This window comes from Oryctolagus cuniculus, chromosome 2, assembly GCF_964237555.1.
Source record: "Oryctolagus cuniculus chromosome 2, mOryCun1.1, whole genome shotgun sequence".
Classification (NCBI taxonomy): domain Eukaryota; kingdom Metazoa; phylum Chordata; class Mammalia; order Lagomorpha; family Leporidae; genus Oryctolagus; species Oryctolagus cuniculus.
The window spans coordinates 158,958,284-158,978,418 of record NC_091433.1 but is presented as its reverse complement, the minus strand read 5'-3'; the positions used below and the strand labels follow the sequence as shown (position 1 = coordinate 158,978,418).

General features: G+C 40.7%; 1 protein-coding gene across 1 annotated transcript in view; it reads left to right on the top strand.

The window, feature by feature from the left end:
- DYNC2LI1 (dynein cytoplasmic 2 light intermediate chain 1) overlaps positions 1 to 20,135 on the top strand; it is a 41,831-nt gene that overhangs the window by 6,109 nt on the left and 15,587 nt on the right. The window contains exons 3-8 of the mRNA XM_002709901.5: positions 5,222 to 5,256; positions 8,389 to 8,458; positions 11,323 to 11,411; positions 15,696 to 15,882; positions 17,116 to 17,184; positions 17,787 to 17,864. Coding sequence (XP_002709947.4) covers positions 5,222 to 5,256; positions 8,389 to 8,458; positions 11,323 to 11,411; positions 15,696 to 15,882; positions 17,116 to 17,184; positions 17,787 to 17,864 — 528 coding nt within the window. The remainder of the gene's footprint in view (positions 1 to 5,221; positions 5,257 to 8,388; positions 8,459 to 11,322; positions 11,412 to 15,695; positions 15,883 to 17,115; positions 17,185 to 17,786; positions 17,865 to 20,135) is intronic.

Sequence of the window (20,135 nt, the reverse complement as noted above, 5' to 3'; positions counted from 1 at the left end):
GAGTAGTTGTCTGCGCGTGGCACTGGGGAACAATGAGGGCCCTGAAGTCATGGGGTGGTGAGAATAATTAGCTTTTTTTAAAAGAGCTTCCTTAATCTGCAAATTCATCGACTAGAAGTGATCACTATTAGTATAGTGTTTTCTTGGATTTGTGTGTGCAGAGGAAGTAATTCTGGGACAGCCTTATTCTAGTTAAGGACTACAGGTGGAGAGAATGTTGTAAAGAAAAGACTGAGAAACTGAGGAGTTGGCCCGTCTCAGAACTAGAGTTTCAGAGGGGCAGGATTTTGGAGAAAGGGAGGACAGGAGGAGTTATTGGGTCACATTAAAGGATGTATAGAGGGTTATGGAACGCAGAGTTCTGAGGATAGTGGGCCACTGGACTTCTGGTATGACTGAGGTGTTGGAGGGAAGATGGGACTCACTTTGAGGGTCCTGAATGAACTTGCAGTAGATCAGTGTTTCTCGAATTAGGAAACCCTGGAATCTGTGGACACATTCTCTGGGGACCACAGCTTACTAGTAAATTTTAAAATTTTGGATTGTCATTTTAATAATAATTTAAAATTTGATTTCAGTTCCAAGTTGGGTTTATGTTTATTTGGAGTTGTAACCACATACCCATTTATATGAAATTTATAATGAAAATGATTTAAATTAACAATAGGGTCCTGAAGAATTTGAGGAATTTGCCAAGATATTGTCTAAAATTCCTTCTAATTATAAAATATATTAATTCTTATTTTATTCTTTCTGATGCAAAGTGGATATTAATTTTTAGATAATATAATCCTTATTTATTTAGACATTTAAAAAAATATGCTACATATGATATATGTTCAATGTAAGGAAGTTAGAAAATCCTGATTTTGCTCGCTTTAAATAGCACTCTTACTGAGAATCAGCCCTAAAGGCATTCTGGTCTGTCTGAAAAGCCCCAAGAGCATGTCAGGCATGGCAAGCCAAGACACTGTGGCTAAAGAAATGTCCTACATGAAGGAACCCTGTGGGAGAGACCCCAGTGGAAAGAAGTGGCCATCAAAGAAGGATGTACTTCTCTCTGAAGGGAGGAGAGAACTTCTACTTAGCTTATGGCCTTGTCTAAATACTGATGGAGGGGCTGACACCGTGGCTCACTTGGCTAATCCTCCGCCTGCGGCGCCAGCATCCCATATGGGTGCCGGGTTCTAGTCCCAGTTGCTCCTCTTCCGGTCCAGCTCTCTGCTGTGGCCCGGGAAGGCAGTGGAGGATGGCCCAAGTGCTTGGGCCCTGCACCTGCATGGGAGACCAGGAGGAAGCACCTGGCTCCTGGCTTCGGATCGGCGCAGCGCTAGCCGTAGCAGCCATTTGGGGAGTGAACCAACGGAAGGAAGACCTCTGTCTCTCTCTCTCACTGTCTATAACTCTACCTGTCAAAATAAAAAAAAAAGGCCGGCACCGCGGCTCACTAGGCTAATCCTCCACCTTGCAGCGCTGGCACACCAGGTTCTAGTCCCGGTCGGGGCGCCAGATTCTGTCCCGGTTGCCCCTCTTCCAGGCCAGCTCTCTGCTGTGGCCAGGGAGTGCAGTGGAGGATGGCCCAAGTGCTTGGGCCCTGCACCCCATGGGAGACCAGGATAAGTACCTGGCTCCTGCCAATGGATCAGCGCGGTGCGCTGGCCGCAGCGTGCCAGCCGCGGCAGCCATTGGAGGGTGAACCAACGGCAAAGGAAGACCTTTCTCTCTTTCTCTCTGTCTCTGTCTCTCTCACTGTCCACTCTGCCTGTCAAAAAAAAAAAAAAAAAAAAAAAAAAAAAAAAAAAAAAAGAAACCACTCAAAAATAAAAAAAAAATACTGATGGAGATTATGGATTCAAAAGTTTTCCATAGCCTTGGCAGCTCATGTCAAGAGCCTCGAGTGGTCACTGACATCATATATAAAAGTGTTAATTGTTAAATTAACAACAGAAGTCACTATGCACTTATTTTCCATGCAGAACTTCTGTCCTCAATGAGTTGTATTATGAGAATTAACTGTAAAATGTCTTCTCAGTTTTTTATATTTTGTGTATGTGTGTGTGCAAATTGTTGAAATCTTTACTTAGTATAGAGTTGGTCCTCTGTGTATAAAGTTAATTGAAAATGAATCTTAATGGAGAATGGGACTGGGAATGGGAGAGGGAGGAAGAGATGGGATGGGGGCGTGGGTGGGAGGGCAAGTATGGAGGAAAGAATCACTATATTCCTAAAATTGTACTTATGAAGTTTCTACTCATTAAATAAAAGACTTCTCTGGGAAAATAAAATCAGTAATCCCTAGTGCATTCATTTTATATTAGCAGTTGTTCTTTGATTTTCAATGAGGTATCCTTCCTCAGTTTTCAATGTGATTTATAACCACACGTGTATCTGTCTTTTTTAAACCTTATTCAATGTATGTACTCAGCAGAGTATAAAACCTGTAACCAAACTAGGCTTGTGGAACACCTGATTCAAGACAAATGCCTTGTTGTTTCTGAGGTTAAAGCCTCAGTTTGACTAGCTGAATAAACTAATTTTTTAACCAGACTATTTAGTCAACAGTATAAAAATGTTTAAGAAGTGGGCTTCAAGTAGCAACAGTGGAGGAGGAATCTTATTGGAAGAAATTAGGAGATAGATTGGATGCAGGAAAATCTAGGATCATTAAGATTAATAGCTTTTGGAAATTGGTACATAGTATAATTTTAGAGGTGGGGAGCACAGAAGAGTATAAAGTAAGGAGAAGTATAGATATGGATGAAATGTCTCATTTTGGGCACTTTGTGGTTACAGTGCCTGTGGAGTTAAGAAATATTCAGCAGGAACTGAAAAAATGGCAAGAATTTATAAATTTGAAAGTTATAAGCACTTAAGGGATTAATGGAAGAAATGGCTACAGAAGATGTGGCTCAGGTGAGCAAAACAGCCATGCATATACTCCTGGTTTTGGAGATGGGATATTTCTTTCCACTAATATAGCACTCCTCCTCTGCCACTGTGTCCACGTTGTTCAAGTCTAGTTATGCATAGCAGTATTCTCCGATATTAGCTTTATCACTAGTAAAGAGAATATTTTCATCTTAAAAAAAAAGAAAATCCTGATTTACTTTAAAAATTACCTGCAAATCCACCAGTCAGAGCAGTTGCTGTTAACATAGTTATGTCCCTCCGGATTTGTGTGTGTAGATACCTCAAGAAGGTATGAAAATATATTTTTATTTAGAAATAGCCATGCAAATCTATTATAAATGTCTTACCATGAAAGTATATTTCTATGTTATTATTTCTTTTTTTAAAAGACTTGTTTTTATTTACTTGAAAGGAGAGTGTCAGAGGGAGAGCTCTTCCATCCACTGGTTCATGCCCCAGGTGGCTGCAACAGTAGTGGCTGGTCCAGCCTGAAGCTAGGAGCCGGGAGCTTCCTCTGGGTCTACCACATGGGTAGCAGGGACCCAGGTACTCGGGCCATCTTCCACTGCTTTCCCAGGCACATTAGCAGGGAGCTGGATTGGAAGTGAAGCAGCCAGTACTCCAACCAGTGCTCATATGGGATGCCAGCATTGCAGGACGTGGCTTAACCAGCTACGCCATAACACCAGCCCCACATTGTCATTTCTAATATCTGCATATTTGATTAAATGGGTTACCATAATTTAGCCAGACTCCTGTTTTGGTACATTTAGGTGGTTTTTATTTTTCAGTTAGATAACACACCAGCCAATAAACATACTTCCATAATATATAATATTTATATCATTTTGGTGATTTCTTTATATATCTCATTACAAAGAAATTCATTCAGTGTGTTCGTATTATACAAATAATAGGTTTTTAAAGATTTATTTATTCATTTTGAAAGTCAGAGTTACAGAAAGAGAGGGACAAAGAGAGATCGATCTTCCATCTGCTGGTTCACTCCTAGGATGGCTTCAACAGCCATGGCTGGGCCAGGCTGAAGCCAGGAGCCAGGAGCTGGGATTTCTCAAACCAGAACCCATATGGAATGTTGCTGTCACAAGCAGCCTAACCCACTAAGCCACAACACCAGCCTCAAAAGTTGTGGGTGTTTTAGAGAAGAAAATAGAGTAAAATGATCTGTGTTTGGCAATTCAGAGTTTTCCAAATTAGTTTCCTTAAAATCCAAAGATTTCCTCAGTAGAGCTTTTCCTGCTGTTCCTGTTTTATCTGTTTGCAAAGGATCATTTTTTTTTTTCAAGAGATTTACTATTTAAATAATGATTTAAACCCTGAGCTGGTCTTTACTAGTGTGAGGTTGAGTTTCATGGTTACTAGCAGAGATGGTGCCAGAATTGGTATTTCTCAAATCCTAAAAAGAAACTTGTAGTAGGTACATCCTCCAGAATTAAAACAAACCTATTACTGGCCGGCGCCGCGGCTCACTAGGCTAATCCTCAGCCTGCGGCGCCGGCACACCGGGTTCTAGTCCCGGTGGTTCTAGTCCCGGTCGGAGCGCCGGATTCTGTCCCGGTTGCCCCTCTTCCAGGCCAGCTCTCTGCTGTGGCCAGGGAGTGCAGTGGAGGATGGCCCAAGTGCTTGGGCCCTGCACCCCATGGGAGACCAGGATAAAGTACCTGGCTCCTGCCATTAGATCAGCGCGGTGTGCCAGCCGCAGCGCACTAGCCACGGCGGCCATTGGAGGGTAACCAACGGCAAAAGGAAGACCTTTCTCTCTCTCTCTCTCTCTCTCTCACTGTCCACTCTGCCTGTCAAAAAAAAATATATAAATATATAAAACAAGCCTATTACTGCAACCCAGTATCTGAAAAGCCTACTTTGAACATATTTACAACATGTCCTTTATTTGTGTGTAATCTTTTTTCTTTATTTCCACCTCAACAATTGGAATGAAAACATCTTAGAAGACACTCATCATCAGCTTAACTAGTAATTAGCATTAATGAGTAGAGAAATTTTAAGACAGCTGCCAAGTTGACCATTACAGTGAGGTAGGATTTGCTAATATTTGTCATCTGTGGAACTTTATAATTATAATAATAGCAGTGTAGTTACACTGTGATGGAAAGTTGACAGTTAACTTTTCCCACTTATCAAACTTTAGAAGAATTCTGAAAGTTTCTAGTTTTCAGTTTCCAGGTAATTTATCATTCAAGTGATAAATTTTGAACCATAATTATGAACAATACTAAAATTTTACATATGGATGACATTAACACAGTATTCTTTCTTTCTGAATTTCCAGGGAAAGACTACTATTATTCTAAGGTGTCTTGACAGGTAAGTATTATGTTAACCTTTATTTTTTTTTTTTAATTTTCTGACAGGCAAAGTGGACAGTGAGAGAGAGAGACAGAGAGAAAGGTCTTCTTTTGCCGTTGGTTCACCCTCCAGTGGCCGCCGCAGCCAGCACGCTGCGGCTGGTGCACCGCGCTGATCCAATGGCAGGAGCCAGGTGCTTTTCCTGATCTCCCATGGGGTGCAGGGCCCAAGCACTTGGGCCATCCTCCACTGCACTCCCGGGCCACAGCAGAGAGCTGGCCTGGAAGAGGAGCAACCGGGACAGAATCCGGCGCTCCGACCGGGACTAGAACCACCGGGACTAGAACCCGGTGTGCCGGCACCGCAGGCTGAGGATTAGCCTAGTGAGCCACGGCGCCGGCTTATGTTAACCTTTAGACTGCATTTATGCTTACCCTAGTTGTTTTAGGGCAAGTTAGATTCTAAAAGACAGACAACAGGTGAACGATTCTGAGACTCAAACAAAATAGTTAATGAATATTAAATATTCCTTAGTGAATCTTTAGTGTAACCTTTAAGATTTCATTTAAAGGTAAAACTAACAAACCAAAAAATTATGAGATTAATGCTAGATTTTCCAGCCTACAGTAGTACTTCCCATCATATTGGCTGTGCTACTTTGCTATTTTAAATTCTTTTTATTCTACCTAATTCATGATTATTTGAACATCAATTATAATTTCTAAATTGTGCAGAGGTATGCAGGATTAGTCCTCGAACTGGACATTTTGCCATTTATTTTTCATATCTGCATACTTCTTGACTATAGAAGCATACCATCAGATTAAGATTTAGGATCATGACTGATACATGTTGCAGGAAGTTGTCAAGGAAGGTCTTTTATCAGTTTTGGAAGATAATTCTCTGTTCCCGTCATCCTAATGGACATTTCTTATAACTTCTCCAAAAACATCAAAAGAGGTGGGATTTGGTCTTAAGGTCAAAGAAACATTACTCATTTGAAAAATATTATTAGAGAATACAAATAATGGAATCTTGGATTTGTGTAATTCCTTTCACCTGTGAAATTGTCTCTGAGGAGACCTAACTATCCATAGTGACACCTATATTATCTCTCTGTCTCTCATAGCCACACTTAAATGTCTTTTTTTTTTTTTTTTAAGATTTTATTTATTTGAAAGAGCTACACATAGAGAGGAGAGGCAGAGAGAGAGAGAGAAAGAGAGAGAGAGAGAGAGGTCTTCCATCCGCTGGTCCATTCCCCAGTTGGCCAAAACGGCCGGAGCTGCACCGATCTGAAGCCAGGAGCCAGGAGCTTCTTCCGGGTCTTCCAAGTTTGTGCAGGGTCCCAAGGACTTGGGACATCTTCCACTGCTTTCCAAGGCCACAGCAGAGATCTGGATTGGAAGAGGAGCAGCCGGGACCAGAACCGGCGTCCATATGGGATGCCGGCGCTTCAGGCCAAGGCTTTAACCCACTGCACCACAACGCCGTTTCTTATTATAAACAGACTATCTAATACAATGTTAGCTTAGGATAAATACACAAAATACTACATTGATTCGAAAAATATTAATCTAATTCACTGATAGTCTACTCAGAAAAACTTTCCAAATTGTGGGTTAAATATCAGAGTTTCTAAATTTTGTCTCAAAAGAACAACATTTTGAGTCATAAAAGAAAATTTCCATCTTTTGGTAAATCTAACCAAATATTATATATGTATGAAAAAAGGCATATGCAAGAATGAAAGTCAAAAGATTTAATAAACATATGAATCACAGATTTAAAAATCATTTCATTTTGGGGCCAGTGCTGTGGCATAGCAGGTTAAGCTGCTGCCTGTGACACCAGTATCCTATGTGGGCACAGATTTTACTCCCAGCTGCTCCACTTCAGATTCAGTTCCCTGCTAATGCATGTGGGAAGGCAGTGAAGACGGCCCAAGTGCTTGAGACCCTGCACCCACATGAGAGACCTGGAAGAAGCTCCTGGCTCTTCGCTCCTGGCTCCTGGCTTCAGTCTGGCCAAGCTCTAGCCATTATGACCATTTTGGGGGTGAACCAGCAGATGGAAGATCTGTGTCTGTCTCTGTCTCTCTCTAACTTTGCCTTTCAAATAAAATAAACAAATCTTTTAAAAAATAATTTCTTTGTGTTCTCCAGTTTCAAAAGAGATATATACCATTATTATTATTCAGCCTTAAAAAGGAACAAAATCCTGACATAGATGCTACAACATGGATGAACCTTAAGGCCATTATGCCAAGTGAAATAAGCTAGACACAAAAAGATAAATACTGTATGATTCCACTTACACGAGGTCCTGGAGGAATTAAACTCGTAGAGAAAATACAATGATGGTTACCAGGGACTAGTGGAGAGGAAAAGAGGGAGTTGCTTAATAGGTATAGAGTTTCAGTTTTGCAAATGAAAGAGTTCTGGAGATTAGTTGTACAACAGTGTGAATATGCGTAGTACTATATTTGTACATTAAAAATTGTTGAAAATACATAGTTTATGTGTTTTACCATAAAAAATTAAAATATATACCATAAAACTGATTACCAAATAGCATAAGCTATAGTATAAGTAATTCATCTAATCATTTTAATATTTTCCAAATCATTTGTTGACTTTTTGCACTTGCTTATGTAATTTGTTTATAACTCTCAAAGCTAAATGATGCCCAAGTTTGAGCTATGATTTAAGATAGAGAACTGTATTGAAGTGTCCATTAATGTTCCCTCCCATTGACAGTCTTAAAGTTCCCAGATCCCCCATCAAGACTGGACATAAACCTGATTTCTGCACTTCCCATACGGTCTGCCTGTGGCAAACTTGTGCTGCTAGGGGCAGTACAATGCTAGCCCCATCACCTTCTCCACTGGCCCCCACAGGGCCTGTAGGGGCTACCGCATCATGCTATTATTCACCTCTGCAGCTGTCACTAAAAGCCACCATGATGGTGTTTTTGAAGGCTTGTTTTTTAATATGTAAAATCTTTTTCATGCTTACTTCAATGCTATTACACTGGTAACTTCCCAGCTAACAGGTTAAAATTATTAAGAGGAAGCAAAAATAATTTGGGTAAGGTAACATAAGAAACTAATACCATCCACCATGGTAAGACTATGCCTTTATTGAACAGGGATGAGCCACCAAAACCAACCTTGGCTTTGGAATATACCTATGGACGAAGAGCAAAGGGGCACAACACGGTAAGTGTCTTTTTAAGTGTTATTGCTCTGCCCATAGCTGGGAAAGTAATGATGCTGACTTTGTCTTACATTTTCTATCTTACTGGCCATCACTGAACATATCCAGTTATATTCTTCATAGTTCTATGCACTTAAACTTCAAATGTATTTCAGCAGATGTGAATCCAATCAACTGAAAATAGCTCAGCCTTCTCATTTGTTATGTCTAAAAATAAAAGAATAAGATTCCTTTGTAACTTTATCATAGAGTTCTTTTTTATTAAAAATTTATTTTATTTATTTGAAAGACAGAGTTACAGAGAGGTAGAGCCAGAGAGAGAGAGAGAGGTCTTCCATTTGCTTGTTCACTCCCCAGATGACCCCAACAACCAGAACTAAGCTGATCCGGAGTCAGGAACTTCTTCCAGGTCTCCCACATGAGTACAGGGGCCCAAGCACTTGGGCCATCTTCTACTGCTTTCCCAGGCCATAACAGAGAGCTGGATCAGAAGTAGAGCACCTAGGACTCGAACCGGCACCCATATGGGATACAGGCACTACAGGCCGGGGCTTTAACCTGCTGTGCCACAGCACCAGCCCCATCATACTGTTCTTTGGCCTACTTATTCTAATAGTGTTAATGTAACTTTTTTTTTCAACTGAGAACAATTTTGTTACTGTCTCTCTAAAAATCTGAGGAGAGTACCTGACTCTTGGCATTGGCCTGACCCAGCTCCCAGCCCTAGCTGTTATAGGCATTTGGGGAGTGAACCAGCTGATATAAGAGCTCACTCTCCCTCTTGTCTGTGTACCCTACCACCTAGTTCTCCCCCTCTGTCTTATATTTGTTGTGCTTCCCTTCAAGTAAATGAAAGTAAATATTTTAAAAATAAATAGGGGTGGAGGGGAGGTAGTAATGTGGCATAGTAGGTAAAGCTACCACCTAAAACGCTGGCATCCCACATGGCTGCAGATTTCATGTCTTGGCTTCTCTACATCCGAACCAGCTCCTTGCTAATGGCATGGGAAAAGCAATGGAAGATGGCCCAAGTGCTTGGGCCACTGCCACTCATGTAGGAGACCTGGATGAAGCTCCGGACTCCTAGCTTTGGCCTGGCCCGGCAGTGGCTGTTGGTGGCCATCTAGGTAGTGAACCAGTAGATGGAAGATTCTTTCTCTCTATGTCTCTCTCTCTCTCTCTCTCTGTAACTCTTTCAAGTAAATTTTAAAAAAAATAAAATAAAATTCACTGTAATGACTGTCACTTTCAGGCTTATAGTAGCAAATTTATAAAAATCCATGTGATCCTTTTCCACCTTTTTTTTCCTCTAGACTTTTTATTATCAAGTAAGACTTTGCCATATTGTTTCTGGAAACATCATGTCTTTCTCAGATGTTCCCTAAGAGTTCTAAATAAAAGCACTTTGCTGGCTCCTCAGTGTCTAGGGGAGAGCAGGGATGCTTTAACTAGCTGTCTGGGAAGTTCTCATGGAATAGTCTTATTTGCAGACTACTTGGCTTCCTGGCCCCGTCAATCCATTTTAAGAGTCCTATAAAAAGAGAAGCAGTCATTTAGTCTGCCTGGCAGCCTGTCTGGTAGCCTGTCAGGTTCCCCATGGGAATTAGGCATGGATGTTGCTCATACTTTGCCTCAAGTGATCTTCATCTACCACTGGGACTGCCACCGGTTCATCCCTGTCCTCATGCCTTTTCTGTATGTCTGATTCATTTTGTGAGTTTCTTTCATCTTAAGTCAGAATGCAAATTCAGCTGTTTTATCTCTAATTAGTACTATAAATGCTTTCAACCCCAAATTTGTTCAGCATGTTAATTTTATTTAAAATTTGTTTAAATGTATGCTAAATGTGATATTTATAAAATTAGGGGAACTGTTTATATCTTCTGTTAAGGTATTGGTAGAATTGATGTTTGTGCAAATATATAGACTATATTCTTTTTTTTTTTTTTTTTTTGACAGGCAGAGTGGACAGTGAGAGAGAGAGACAGAGAGAAAGGTCTTCCTTTTGCTGTTGGTTCACCCTCCAATGGCCGCCGCAGCCAGCACGCTGCGGCCAGCGCACTGCGCTGATCCGATGGCAGGAGCCAGGTGCTTCTCCTGGTCTCCCATGGGGTGCAGGGCCCAAGTACTTGGGCCATCCTCCACTGCACTCCCGGGCCACAGCAGAGAGCTGGTCTGGAAGAGGGGCAACCGGGACAGAATCCGGCGCCCCGACCGGGACTAGAACCCAGTGTGCCGGCGCCACAAGGCGGAGGATTAGCCTAGTGAGCCGCGGCGCCGGCCTAGACTATATATTCTTAATGTTTCCTCTTTGTTCTGGAATAGATGCATTGGTGCAGTTTGAAGAGTGGGCTAGAGAAAAGAAAGCTTTTTTAAGAATATGTATCTGTTCATTTACTTGAAGAAAGAGAGAGAAATAGACAGAGATCTCCCATTCACTGGTTCACTCCCCAAATGCCTGAAATAACTGGAACTGGGCCAGGCCAAAGCAAGGAGCCAGGAATTCAATCTGGGTGTTTGGCCTAGTGGCTAAGCTAATGGTTGGGGTGCCTGCATCCTGCATCAGAGAACCTGAGTTTGATACCTGGCTCCAGCTCCTGACTCCAACTTCCTACCAATGTAGACCCTGGGTGGCAGCGGTGATGGTGCAGATAGTTTAGTTCTTGCCACCTGCATGGAAGACTTGGATTGAATTCTCAGTTCCTGGCTTCAGCCCATACCATTTCTGGGCATTGCAGGCATTTGGGGAGTTTGCTGATGGGAGCTCTCTCTATCTCAGTCACTCTGACTCCCAAATAAATAACTTTAAAAAAGAAGTCCTTGGAATTCAGAACATTTATTATATATTTAAAAACCTGTTTTTCAGCCTAAAGATATTGCTCACTTTTGGGAACTGGGTGGAGGAACCTCTTTATTGGATTTAATCAGCATACCAATCACAAGTGACACCTTACGGTAAGTGATAAGCAAGCCAGCTCTGAGAAGGGCAGTAGGTACCCAGTAGTGTCCACAGGATGAATATGAGTGGGCTTTTGTGAGTCAGAATTTCAGGGGACAGTTTTATGTTGCTGAAGACCTCTATTCACTTCCTTCCTAAGTGTTAAAACTATAATGCTTTCAAAGAGATTTTGAAAAAAACTAAGTTGTAGCCTGTGCTGAAATAAGATAGCTGGCATTCCCACTAGTAACATATTTTGCAAGCCTGCAAACAAACAAATGTCAAATAGCACTTGGGCAGTGAATTCATTTGGCAACAATAAATTTGCGAAGCTTAGTTCTTTCCAATATCCATCGCAGTGTGAGATAATTCAGCTCTGAGCTTTTTCTTCAGCTGCATATTACATTTTTTAATTTTATACTAATAATACTGCCAAAGCTTCCTCCAAAGGAAGACTATCTGTTGGAGAAGAGAAAATGTCTCTATTTGATGACCTTAAAGAAACAGAACCTGGGGAAACCTCATAACCCTTTGGTGGTGTTTTCCTGAGAAGATTCCCACATATTGACCAAATTAGATGTGGAAAATTGTGACAGTTTTCACAATGCTGCTGGGTACTGGTCTTAGCCAAGAAAAAAGCAAAAATGTTAAATCTGAAATATCTTATTCTTGTCAAAGTTTAACACAAACTGTTGCTACTGCCTGGCCCAAATATACAAGCATTGGCCATTATTTGTTATTAAGATGCATAGAGGATAGAATTATTTATTGTTAACAGGACAATTATTTTTCTATAACTGACTGGATACATATAATGTTGACTTTATTCATCCAATAATTCTTTTTCTTTTCAGTAAAATATAATTTACTTTCTCTGATTAGAAAAGTAATGTGTACTCATTTAGAAAATTTTGGGAAATGCTGGAAGGTACAAAGAAAGTGAGAGCATCCAGAATCACATAAGAAATAACCACTGTTAATATGTCAGAGTGTTTCCATCTTTTCAGGGTTTGTGAATATACTTGGTATGGATTTTGGATATTTTATGTACACATTTATATCTTGCTTTCATACATGTAGCCACTGCCACCTTTTCCCATTATTTTTCGGAACATGGCATTTTATAGCTGTCTGGTTTTCCATTTGATTTCCTTAATGGAGACAAGCAGAGTTGCGTTGGAGTTAGGGTGGTTCATGGTGGCATGGCTGAGAAGAGACAGCACGGGCAGGCAACACCTGAAGGAACCGGAGCTGCTGTCTAGTGTGGGCAGAGGTGAGAGAGAGCAGGGGAACACCGAGGCCACTCTCACCTGAGTTTTGAGTTGGCTCTCGCTGTGGCCCTGACTTGCTGCCATCTCCCTTTCCTCTTCTCGAGACTTGGGACCAGCTGGGCCTTACAGGCTTGTAGAAAAGCTGGGTTCAGCAGAAAGCCAGCTCTTCCCCCGGCTTCCTTCATACCTCGCCTTGTGCGGTCTTGGCCTTCCTTTCTCTGGAGCTCTAGGACAGCTGCAGCCTGCTGTAGGAGAGGGGGTCAGGGTTGTGCTGAACATTGGAAAGGGAGCCATAGGCCTAGGTCCAAAATAGGTTGCTGAGTGGTAAAAGAATTCATGGAAAACATTGCACTGTTAGTATAGTTGCCAATCTCAGAGCATTTTTTAGTCAGAATTAGTTTGACACATAATTTCCTTGTGTTGTACAAAGCCCAGCAACTTGAAAGAATAATATTGGTAGATGCTGTTAGATATGTTTATCTTTGAAATAACTTCATAGACTTATACAAAGATACTTAAAAAACTTTGCAGAATATGGAATTGAAGGATAAATTTATTTTGGCAAAAAATGTTCAAATTCATGTATAGTTTTCTCGTAATGTGCATTTCCATGAACTTTTTGAAGACACAGAGTTGCATTGAACAATAGTGCAATAGAGCACTTGCTGTGGTCTGTTTCCCTGTTTTTAAGAGTTTATTTTTTTTAAATAAGGTTTTTAAGGTGTCACTTGCTATGAAAAAGTAACACGATAGGCCGGCGCCACGGCTCACTAGGCTAATCCTCCGCCTTGCGGCGCCGGCACACCGGGATCTAGTCCCAGTCGGGGCGCCGGATTCTGTCCCGGTTGCCCCTCTTCCAGGCCAGCTCTCTGCTGTGGCCAGGGAGTGCAGTGGAGGATGGCCCAAGTGCTTGGGCCCTGCACCCCATGGGAGACCAGGATAAGTACCTGGCTCCTGCCATTGGATCAGCGTGGTGCGCCGGCCGCGGCGGCCATTGGAGGGTGAACCAACGGCAAAGGAAGACCTTTCTCTCTCTCTCTCTCTCTCTCTCACTGTCCACTCTGCCTGTCAAAAAAAAAAAAAAAAAAAGTAACACAAGAATTTCCAATACACTGGAAACAAAAATTTTCATCTTGGAAAAACATTTGAATAATCTGATTCCCTTTTGCTTAAGATGCAAATATTTATCATTGGAAAAAATAAAATAATTTTATATTTATTTTGCCACAATAAAAAAAGTTAAACCATAATCATCCTTCTTTTCCCCTGAACATAACCATACTAAAATCCTCAGAATAAAATTTGTTCCCTTACTATTCAAAATGAATACATGGAGACAGGCATTATAGCACAGTATAAATCACTGCTTGCAACACTGGCTACCCATATCAGACTGCTGGTTTGGGTCCCAGCTGCTCTGCTTCTGATCCAGCTTCCTGCTAATGAGCCTAGGCAGGTAGCAGATGGAGGTCAAGTACTTGGGCTCCTCTTGCCCATGTGGGAGACCAGGATGGAATTTCTGACTCCTGCATTCAGCCTGGCCCAGACCTGGCTGTTGTGACCACTTGGGGAGTGAACCAACTGATGGCTTTGTCTCTCCCTTTCTCTCTGCCTTTGTAAGCGTGCAGTTCACTGGCATGAAGTATTCTCCCTTATTTGTACCATTGTCACCATCCACCTACAGAACTTTTTCATCTTCCTAAACCAAAACTCTGTCTAGAAAGCAGTGACCTCCTGGGTCCCTTTTCCCAGCTCCTGCCAAGCATCAGAATGCTTTCTGTCTATGAATTTGCCTCTAGTACCTCCTGTAAATGAAATCATACAGCATTTATCCTTTTGTTATTGGTCTATTGCACTAACCATTTTCAGATTTTTCTTTATTTACAAGACTGAACGTATGTATATACTACTGTATGCGCATGCCGTATTTTATTCACTCAGTTTATTCACTGCTGGATGTTTGGATTGTTTCGATCCTTTGACTGTTGTGAATAATGTTGCTGCAAGTATTGGTGTACAAACATATGTTCAAATTTCTGCTTTCCATTCTTTTGGGTATAGACCCAGAAGAATTGCTAGGCCATGTGGTAATTCTGTGATTAATTTTCTGAGAAATTGCCACAGTTTTCCATTGCCAGCTGTACCATTTTACATTCCCACCAGCAAAGTGCAAGTGTTCCAGTTGCTCTGTATTCTCTCTAACACTTTACATTTTCTAGGTTTTTTTTTAACAGTAGCTATCCAAATGGATGTGATATTTCATTATGGTTTTGTTTTACATTTCCCTATTAGTGATGTCATGTGCTTATTAGCCATCTATGTATCTTCTTTGGTGAACTGTCTATTGGGTGCTTTGTCCACTTTTTAAATAGGTTGTTTTTTGTGGCTGAGTTTATATTTATGTTTGATATGCATGAAGATATACAAATGCATGTGGTGATGGCAGTAGTGTATGTCTGGTGTTCGGGGGTGTATTTTCCAAGAGACAAAATGGTATAACATACAGACATGTCACTTTGGGACTGTAAGACTTTGCTCTTTATATAAATCTGTGCCTTGGATCCAAGCCATAAGATCATCGTCCTAACATCTTCTAGCAGTGTTGTTGTGAAGACTGAATAAAGTAAGTGGGGCTTCTCTTACAAAGTACACCAGTAAATCTGTTTCTTCCTCCTTCACTGTCTGTTGTGTTGTCACTGCTAGTCCTACTATTTTTGCTTTGGTTCTTTGGAGCAAACAGTTAAATTGGATCTAAATATGATGTTGCACCAACTGCTTGCACCTTTTCTGTTTGAACTGGATTATATTCAGTGCCAAAACCACTATGGATTATAACACTTAAATATCACTAGAGAAAAGCATTGGGATAAACAAGGTTATCACTTTGGTGTTTTTGTTGTTGTTATCTTAGAATAATGCTATTTTTTCTTAATGTATAATATTGATATTCTTATATAAGTTTCAGTAGACTCATATTTCAAAATGGTAATTATCCTGGGTGTTTTTTGAAAGATGTCTTTATTTCTTTAGGACATTTTCTATTGTTCTTGTTTTGGATCTTTCAAAACCAAATGACCTTTGGCCCACCATGGAAAACCTGTTGCAAGCCGCAAAAAGCCATGTAGATAAAGTGATAATGAAATTGGGAAAGGTAAATTCTAAAGCAGCTTCTGAAATGAGACAGAAGATTTGGAGCAACATGCAGAAGGACCATCCAGTGAGTGGCTGTTGGGACTATTCTTGGACTCCTTAGCCCCGTACATACTTCAGATAACATCACAAACAACTTTTGCAGATTTTTATGCATGACTTGGAATTCATTTGATGTAGATGAACCTGTTCACTGGAAAATTATAGCAATTTACTGAAACCTCAGTAAGAGCAAAACAAGAAAAAGGATGTCTTCTGTCTTCTTGTTAGACATCTGCTGTGCTTGTTTGGCACATCACACCCATCAAAAGAGTTTTAAAATAGTAGCTTGATATTGATTTTACAGTCTTTGTAAAACGAACATAAAAAAACAGACTGTACGAAAGTCACCTGGCAAGGACTAGATTAGGCCACACATTTAAGCAAGGAATAGAGGCTTTAAAAAAGAAAGATTTATTTATTTATTCGAAAGGCAGAGGTAGAGAGAGAGAGAGAGAGGTCTTCCATCCACTGCTTCACTCCCCAGATAGCCACAGATCGGGAGCCGTGCCGACCCAAAACCAGGAGCCAAGAGCTTCTTCTGGGTGTCCTACACAGGTGCTGGGGCCCAGTGACTTGGACCATCTTCTACTGCTTTCCCAGGCTGTGTCAGAGAATTGGATCAAAAGTTGAGCAGCTGGGACTCAAACCGGTGCCCATATGGGATGCTGGCCCTGCAGGCAGCGACTTTACCCACTATGCCACAGCATTGACCCCAGGAATAGAGTTTTAACAGCTTTCATCATAACTGTGTTTCACATTCATTTAGTGTCTCCCATACTCAGTATCTTTTGATCATCTGATGACTAATTAAATTACAAAGTTGCTGTGATAGTAATACAAGTTCTTTAAATACAATCATGAATATTTTCATCTAGAAAACAAAGAGCAGCATTTTAGATTGTCCTGAGTTTATATGAATGTGTTTTACACAGGTCAGGTTAGAACAAGACAAATCTATGTAGTTTAAATGCTATTGCAATAAGCAGTTAGAATAAAATAACAAACACATTGAAAAAATAGGAAGATTATATTGTGTAAGGAAATAAAAAACAAAAAAAGGAAAAAAATAAATATCACATTTAATTTGAGATTTGTCATTTCTAGTCTTAGACTTAACGATAGTAAGTGGAAATTAATACTGGAACAAATTCCATATCAAACAAAAGTCAACATTTAAGAAGCTACTAAAAATGGTGTAATTTTGGAAGTTGAAATTGCCAAGCAATAGTAATAAACAAAATATTACATTTGTTAACAGGATCGTGAATTAATTGACCCATTTCCAATACCTCTGGTCATAATTGGAAGTAAATATGATATTTTCCAGGTAAGCTCTTCTGCTTCTAGCTGAGTTAGTTGTACATGCATGAATATATTTTATGAGAGAGGTACCAAAATAATGATGAAATAAGAAAATAATTCTTGAGAGAGAGATTAAAGAATCGCACATCTTAAAGATTTTAGAAAAGAAGATAGAGTTGGGACAGAGAAAATAACTAAAGAAAGTAAATACGGTAGTTAGAATGAAGATAAGGTAGAAGATTTAGAAAATGAATCTTCAGCCTAGTCACTGAGGGATAGGACTTACTTCCCAACTTGTAAATTGAAGAAAGAAGAAAATTAGTTTCTTCTTATCTTTGCTTGTCAGAGAATCCTCAGGGTATTCCATACTATAAAGTGTGGGCTTATATCTAAACTCTGTTGAGCTAAGTGCTTAAAGAAAAAAAGATCTGATAGCTATAGCTGTAGGAGGCTGCAGCCGTTGCTCAACTCCCTATAGAAATAGATAGGAAGAAATAGAATCCCACTCCTCAGAGCTGGCCTTAAAAATAAGAAACAGTTTCTACTTTTAATAATTTGCATCTTCCTGCTATAGATTTCTTATTCTCTCAAATTGTTTTTCTTTCTTTTTAACAACATTTTCTACAGGATTTTGACTCTGAGAAGAGAAAAGTAATATGCAAGACACTTCGATTTGTTGCACATTATTACGGAGCATCATTAATGGTTTGTGTATTTCCTGTTCCTTGTACTTGAGTGAAGAGTATCAACATGGGCAACTCGGTGCACATTGATGAATTCTTCACTAGTGAACACTGCCCCCTTCTGGCCTTTCCCACTCCCAGAGATGTCTTAGCTGGATGGCCTCCCCTTTCTTTGGTCAAAAGCTTTAAATTGCTTATATCCATAAACCTCAATCAAGCTTAAAGAGATAAATTAGCTCTTTAAGAAAAAAGGTTTATTTATTTGAAAAGCAGAGATACAGAGAGGCAGAGAGGTGTGTGTGTGTGGGGGGGGGGGTGTCTTCCATCTGCTGGTTCACCCTCCAGATGGCTGCAACGGCCAGAGCTGCACAGATCTGAAGCCAGGAGCCAGAAGCTTCTTCCAGGTCTCCCACACGGATGCAAGGACCCAAGCGCTGGGGTCATCTTTCACTGCTTTCCCAGGGCATAGCAGAGAGCTGGATCAGAAGTGGAACAACCAGGACTTGAACTGGTGCCTAGATGGGATGCTGGCACTGCAGGCAGTGGCTTTACCTGCTACACTGCAGTGCTGGCCCCTCAATTAGCTCTTTATTTATTTATGATTTCCCCCTTAAGGATTAGAATTTATATTCTGTTAAAAGAAAAAAGGAAAAAAAAGATATCTTTTTTCTTTACTTGAAAAAGTGCTGCTTGTTGTTGGAGTTAAAAACATGAACTGTGAAGTTGTGCTGCCTTGGGTTCAAATCTCAGGGTGACTGTTAGACATGCAATTTTAGGTAGGTCACTTAATTTCACTTAAGCCTCATTCCCCTCCAGAGACCAATGAATAGAATTACTATCTTCTCCATGGAAATTTTGTGAAAATTGAAAAAAGGAGTTCATGTGAAATACTTAGCACAGGACCTGGAACAAATAATTACTCAATAAACATTAGTTATTATAAATTTTGTTATCATTATCTTCCATGGCAGGATGAAATTTTCCTGGATATCCTTTAATGCATTAAAATATGAAACATTTTTATTTAAAAAATACTCCTTCACATTTGAGTGATTATTTCATGGTCTGTCTTTTCCTCCAAATCACTATTTTCAGAGACACCACATCTAGCCCCTTGCCTTCATGGCTAGAACATTATGACGGAAAGCAATATATATAATATGTATTTAATTTTTAGACTTCTCAGAACATTCCAAATGCATTTTATTATGTATTTTCTTAAAAATAATGACCTTTTGGGTCAGGCATTGTGGTGCAGTAGGTTAATCCTCCGGCATGTGGCTCTGGCATCCCATATGGGCGCCGGTTCTAATCCCGGCTGTTCCTCTTCCAGTCCAGCTCTCTGCTGTGGCCTGGGAAGGTGGCCCAAGTCCACATGGGAGACCTGGAGGAAACTCTTGGCTCCTGGCTTCGGATCAGCGCAGCTCCCGCCGTTGCAGCTATTTGGAGAGTAAACCAATGGAAGGAAGACCTTTCTCTCTGTTTCTTCCTCTCACTGTCTGTAACTCTACCTCTCAAATAAATAAAATAAATATTTTTTAAAAAATCATGACCTTTTGTGTTTGAAATGTATTGAATTTCGTATTAGGTTGACAGAGTACTTTGGAAAATCTTCTTTACTATTTGGCAAAGACATACGGAATTTAAAGTGAATGACTCATCCAGAGTGCCGAGAGAGAGAGCTCTCAGTTGCTTATTTTTGCCACTAGATAAAACCTCACATTTAATTCTGGTTAAAGTTAGCAAAAGGAAATCCCTAGCTTTCTTTTTTTCAAGATTTGTTTTATTTACTTGAAAGGCAGAATGACAGTAAGAGAGGGAGAAACAGAGAAAGAAATCTTCCACCCACTGATTCCTTATGGTTGGGGCTATGGTTGGGGCTGGGCCAGATCAAAGCCAGAAGCCTGGAACTCCATCAGGGTCTCCCATGTGCTCATCAGGGGTCCAAGCACGTGAGCCATTTTCTGCTGCCTTCCCAGGCACATTAGCAGGGCGCTGGATCAGAAGCAGAGCAGCTGGGCCCTGAAGTGGGGTTCCTGTATGGCATGACAGTATTGCCAGCTGCAGCTTAACCTGCTGCACCACAATGCCGGTCTCCCTGTCTTTAGGAGCAGATCACACTTGATGGTTAGTCATGGTTCAGTGTCGTATACAGGCGATATACAGGTACACATTTAGATGAAATCAGATGAACCTACTCCACAGCCCAGAAGACCCTAGAAGATCGTGGGAAGCATTTAAGAGCTTCTCAGCTTGCGGTAAGCCCAAGGGAACAGGGGTTGAATTACTGGGG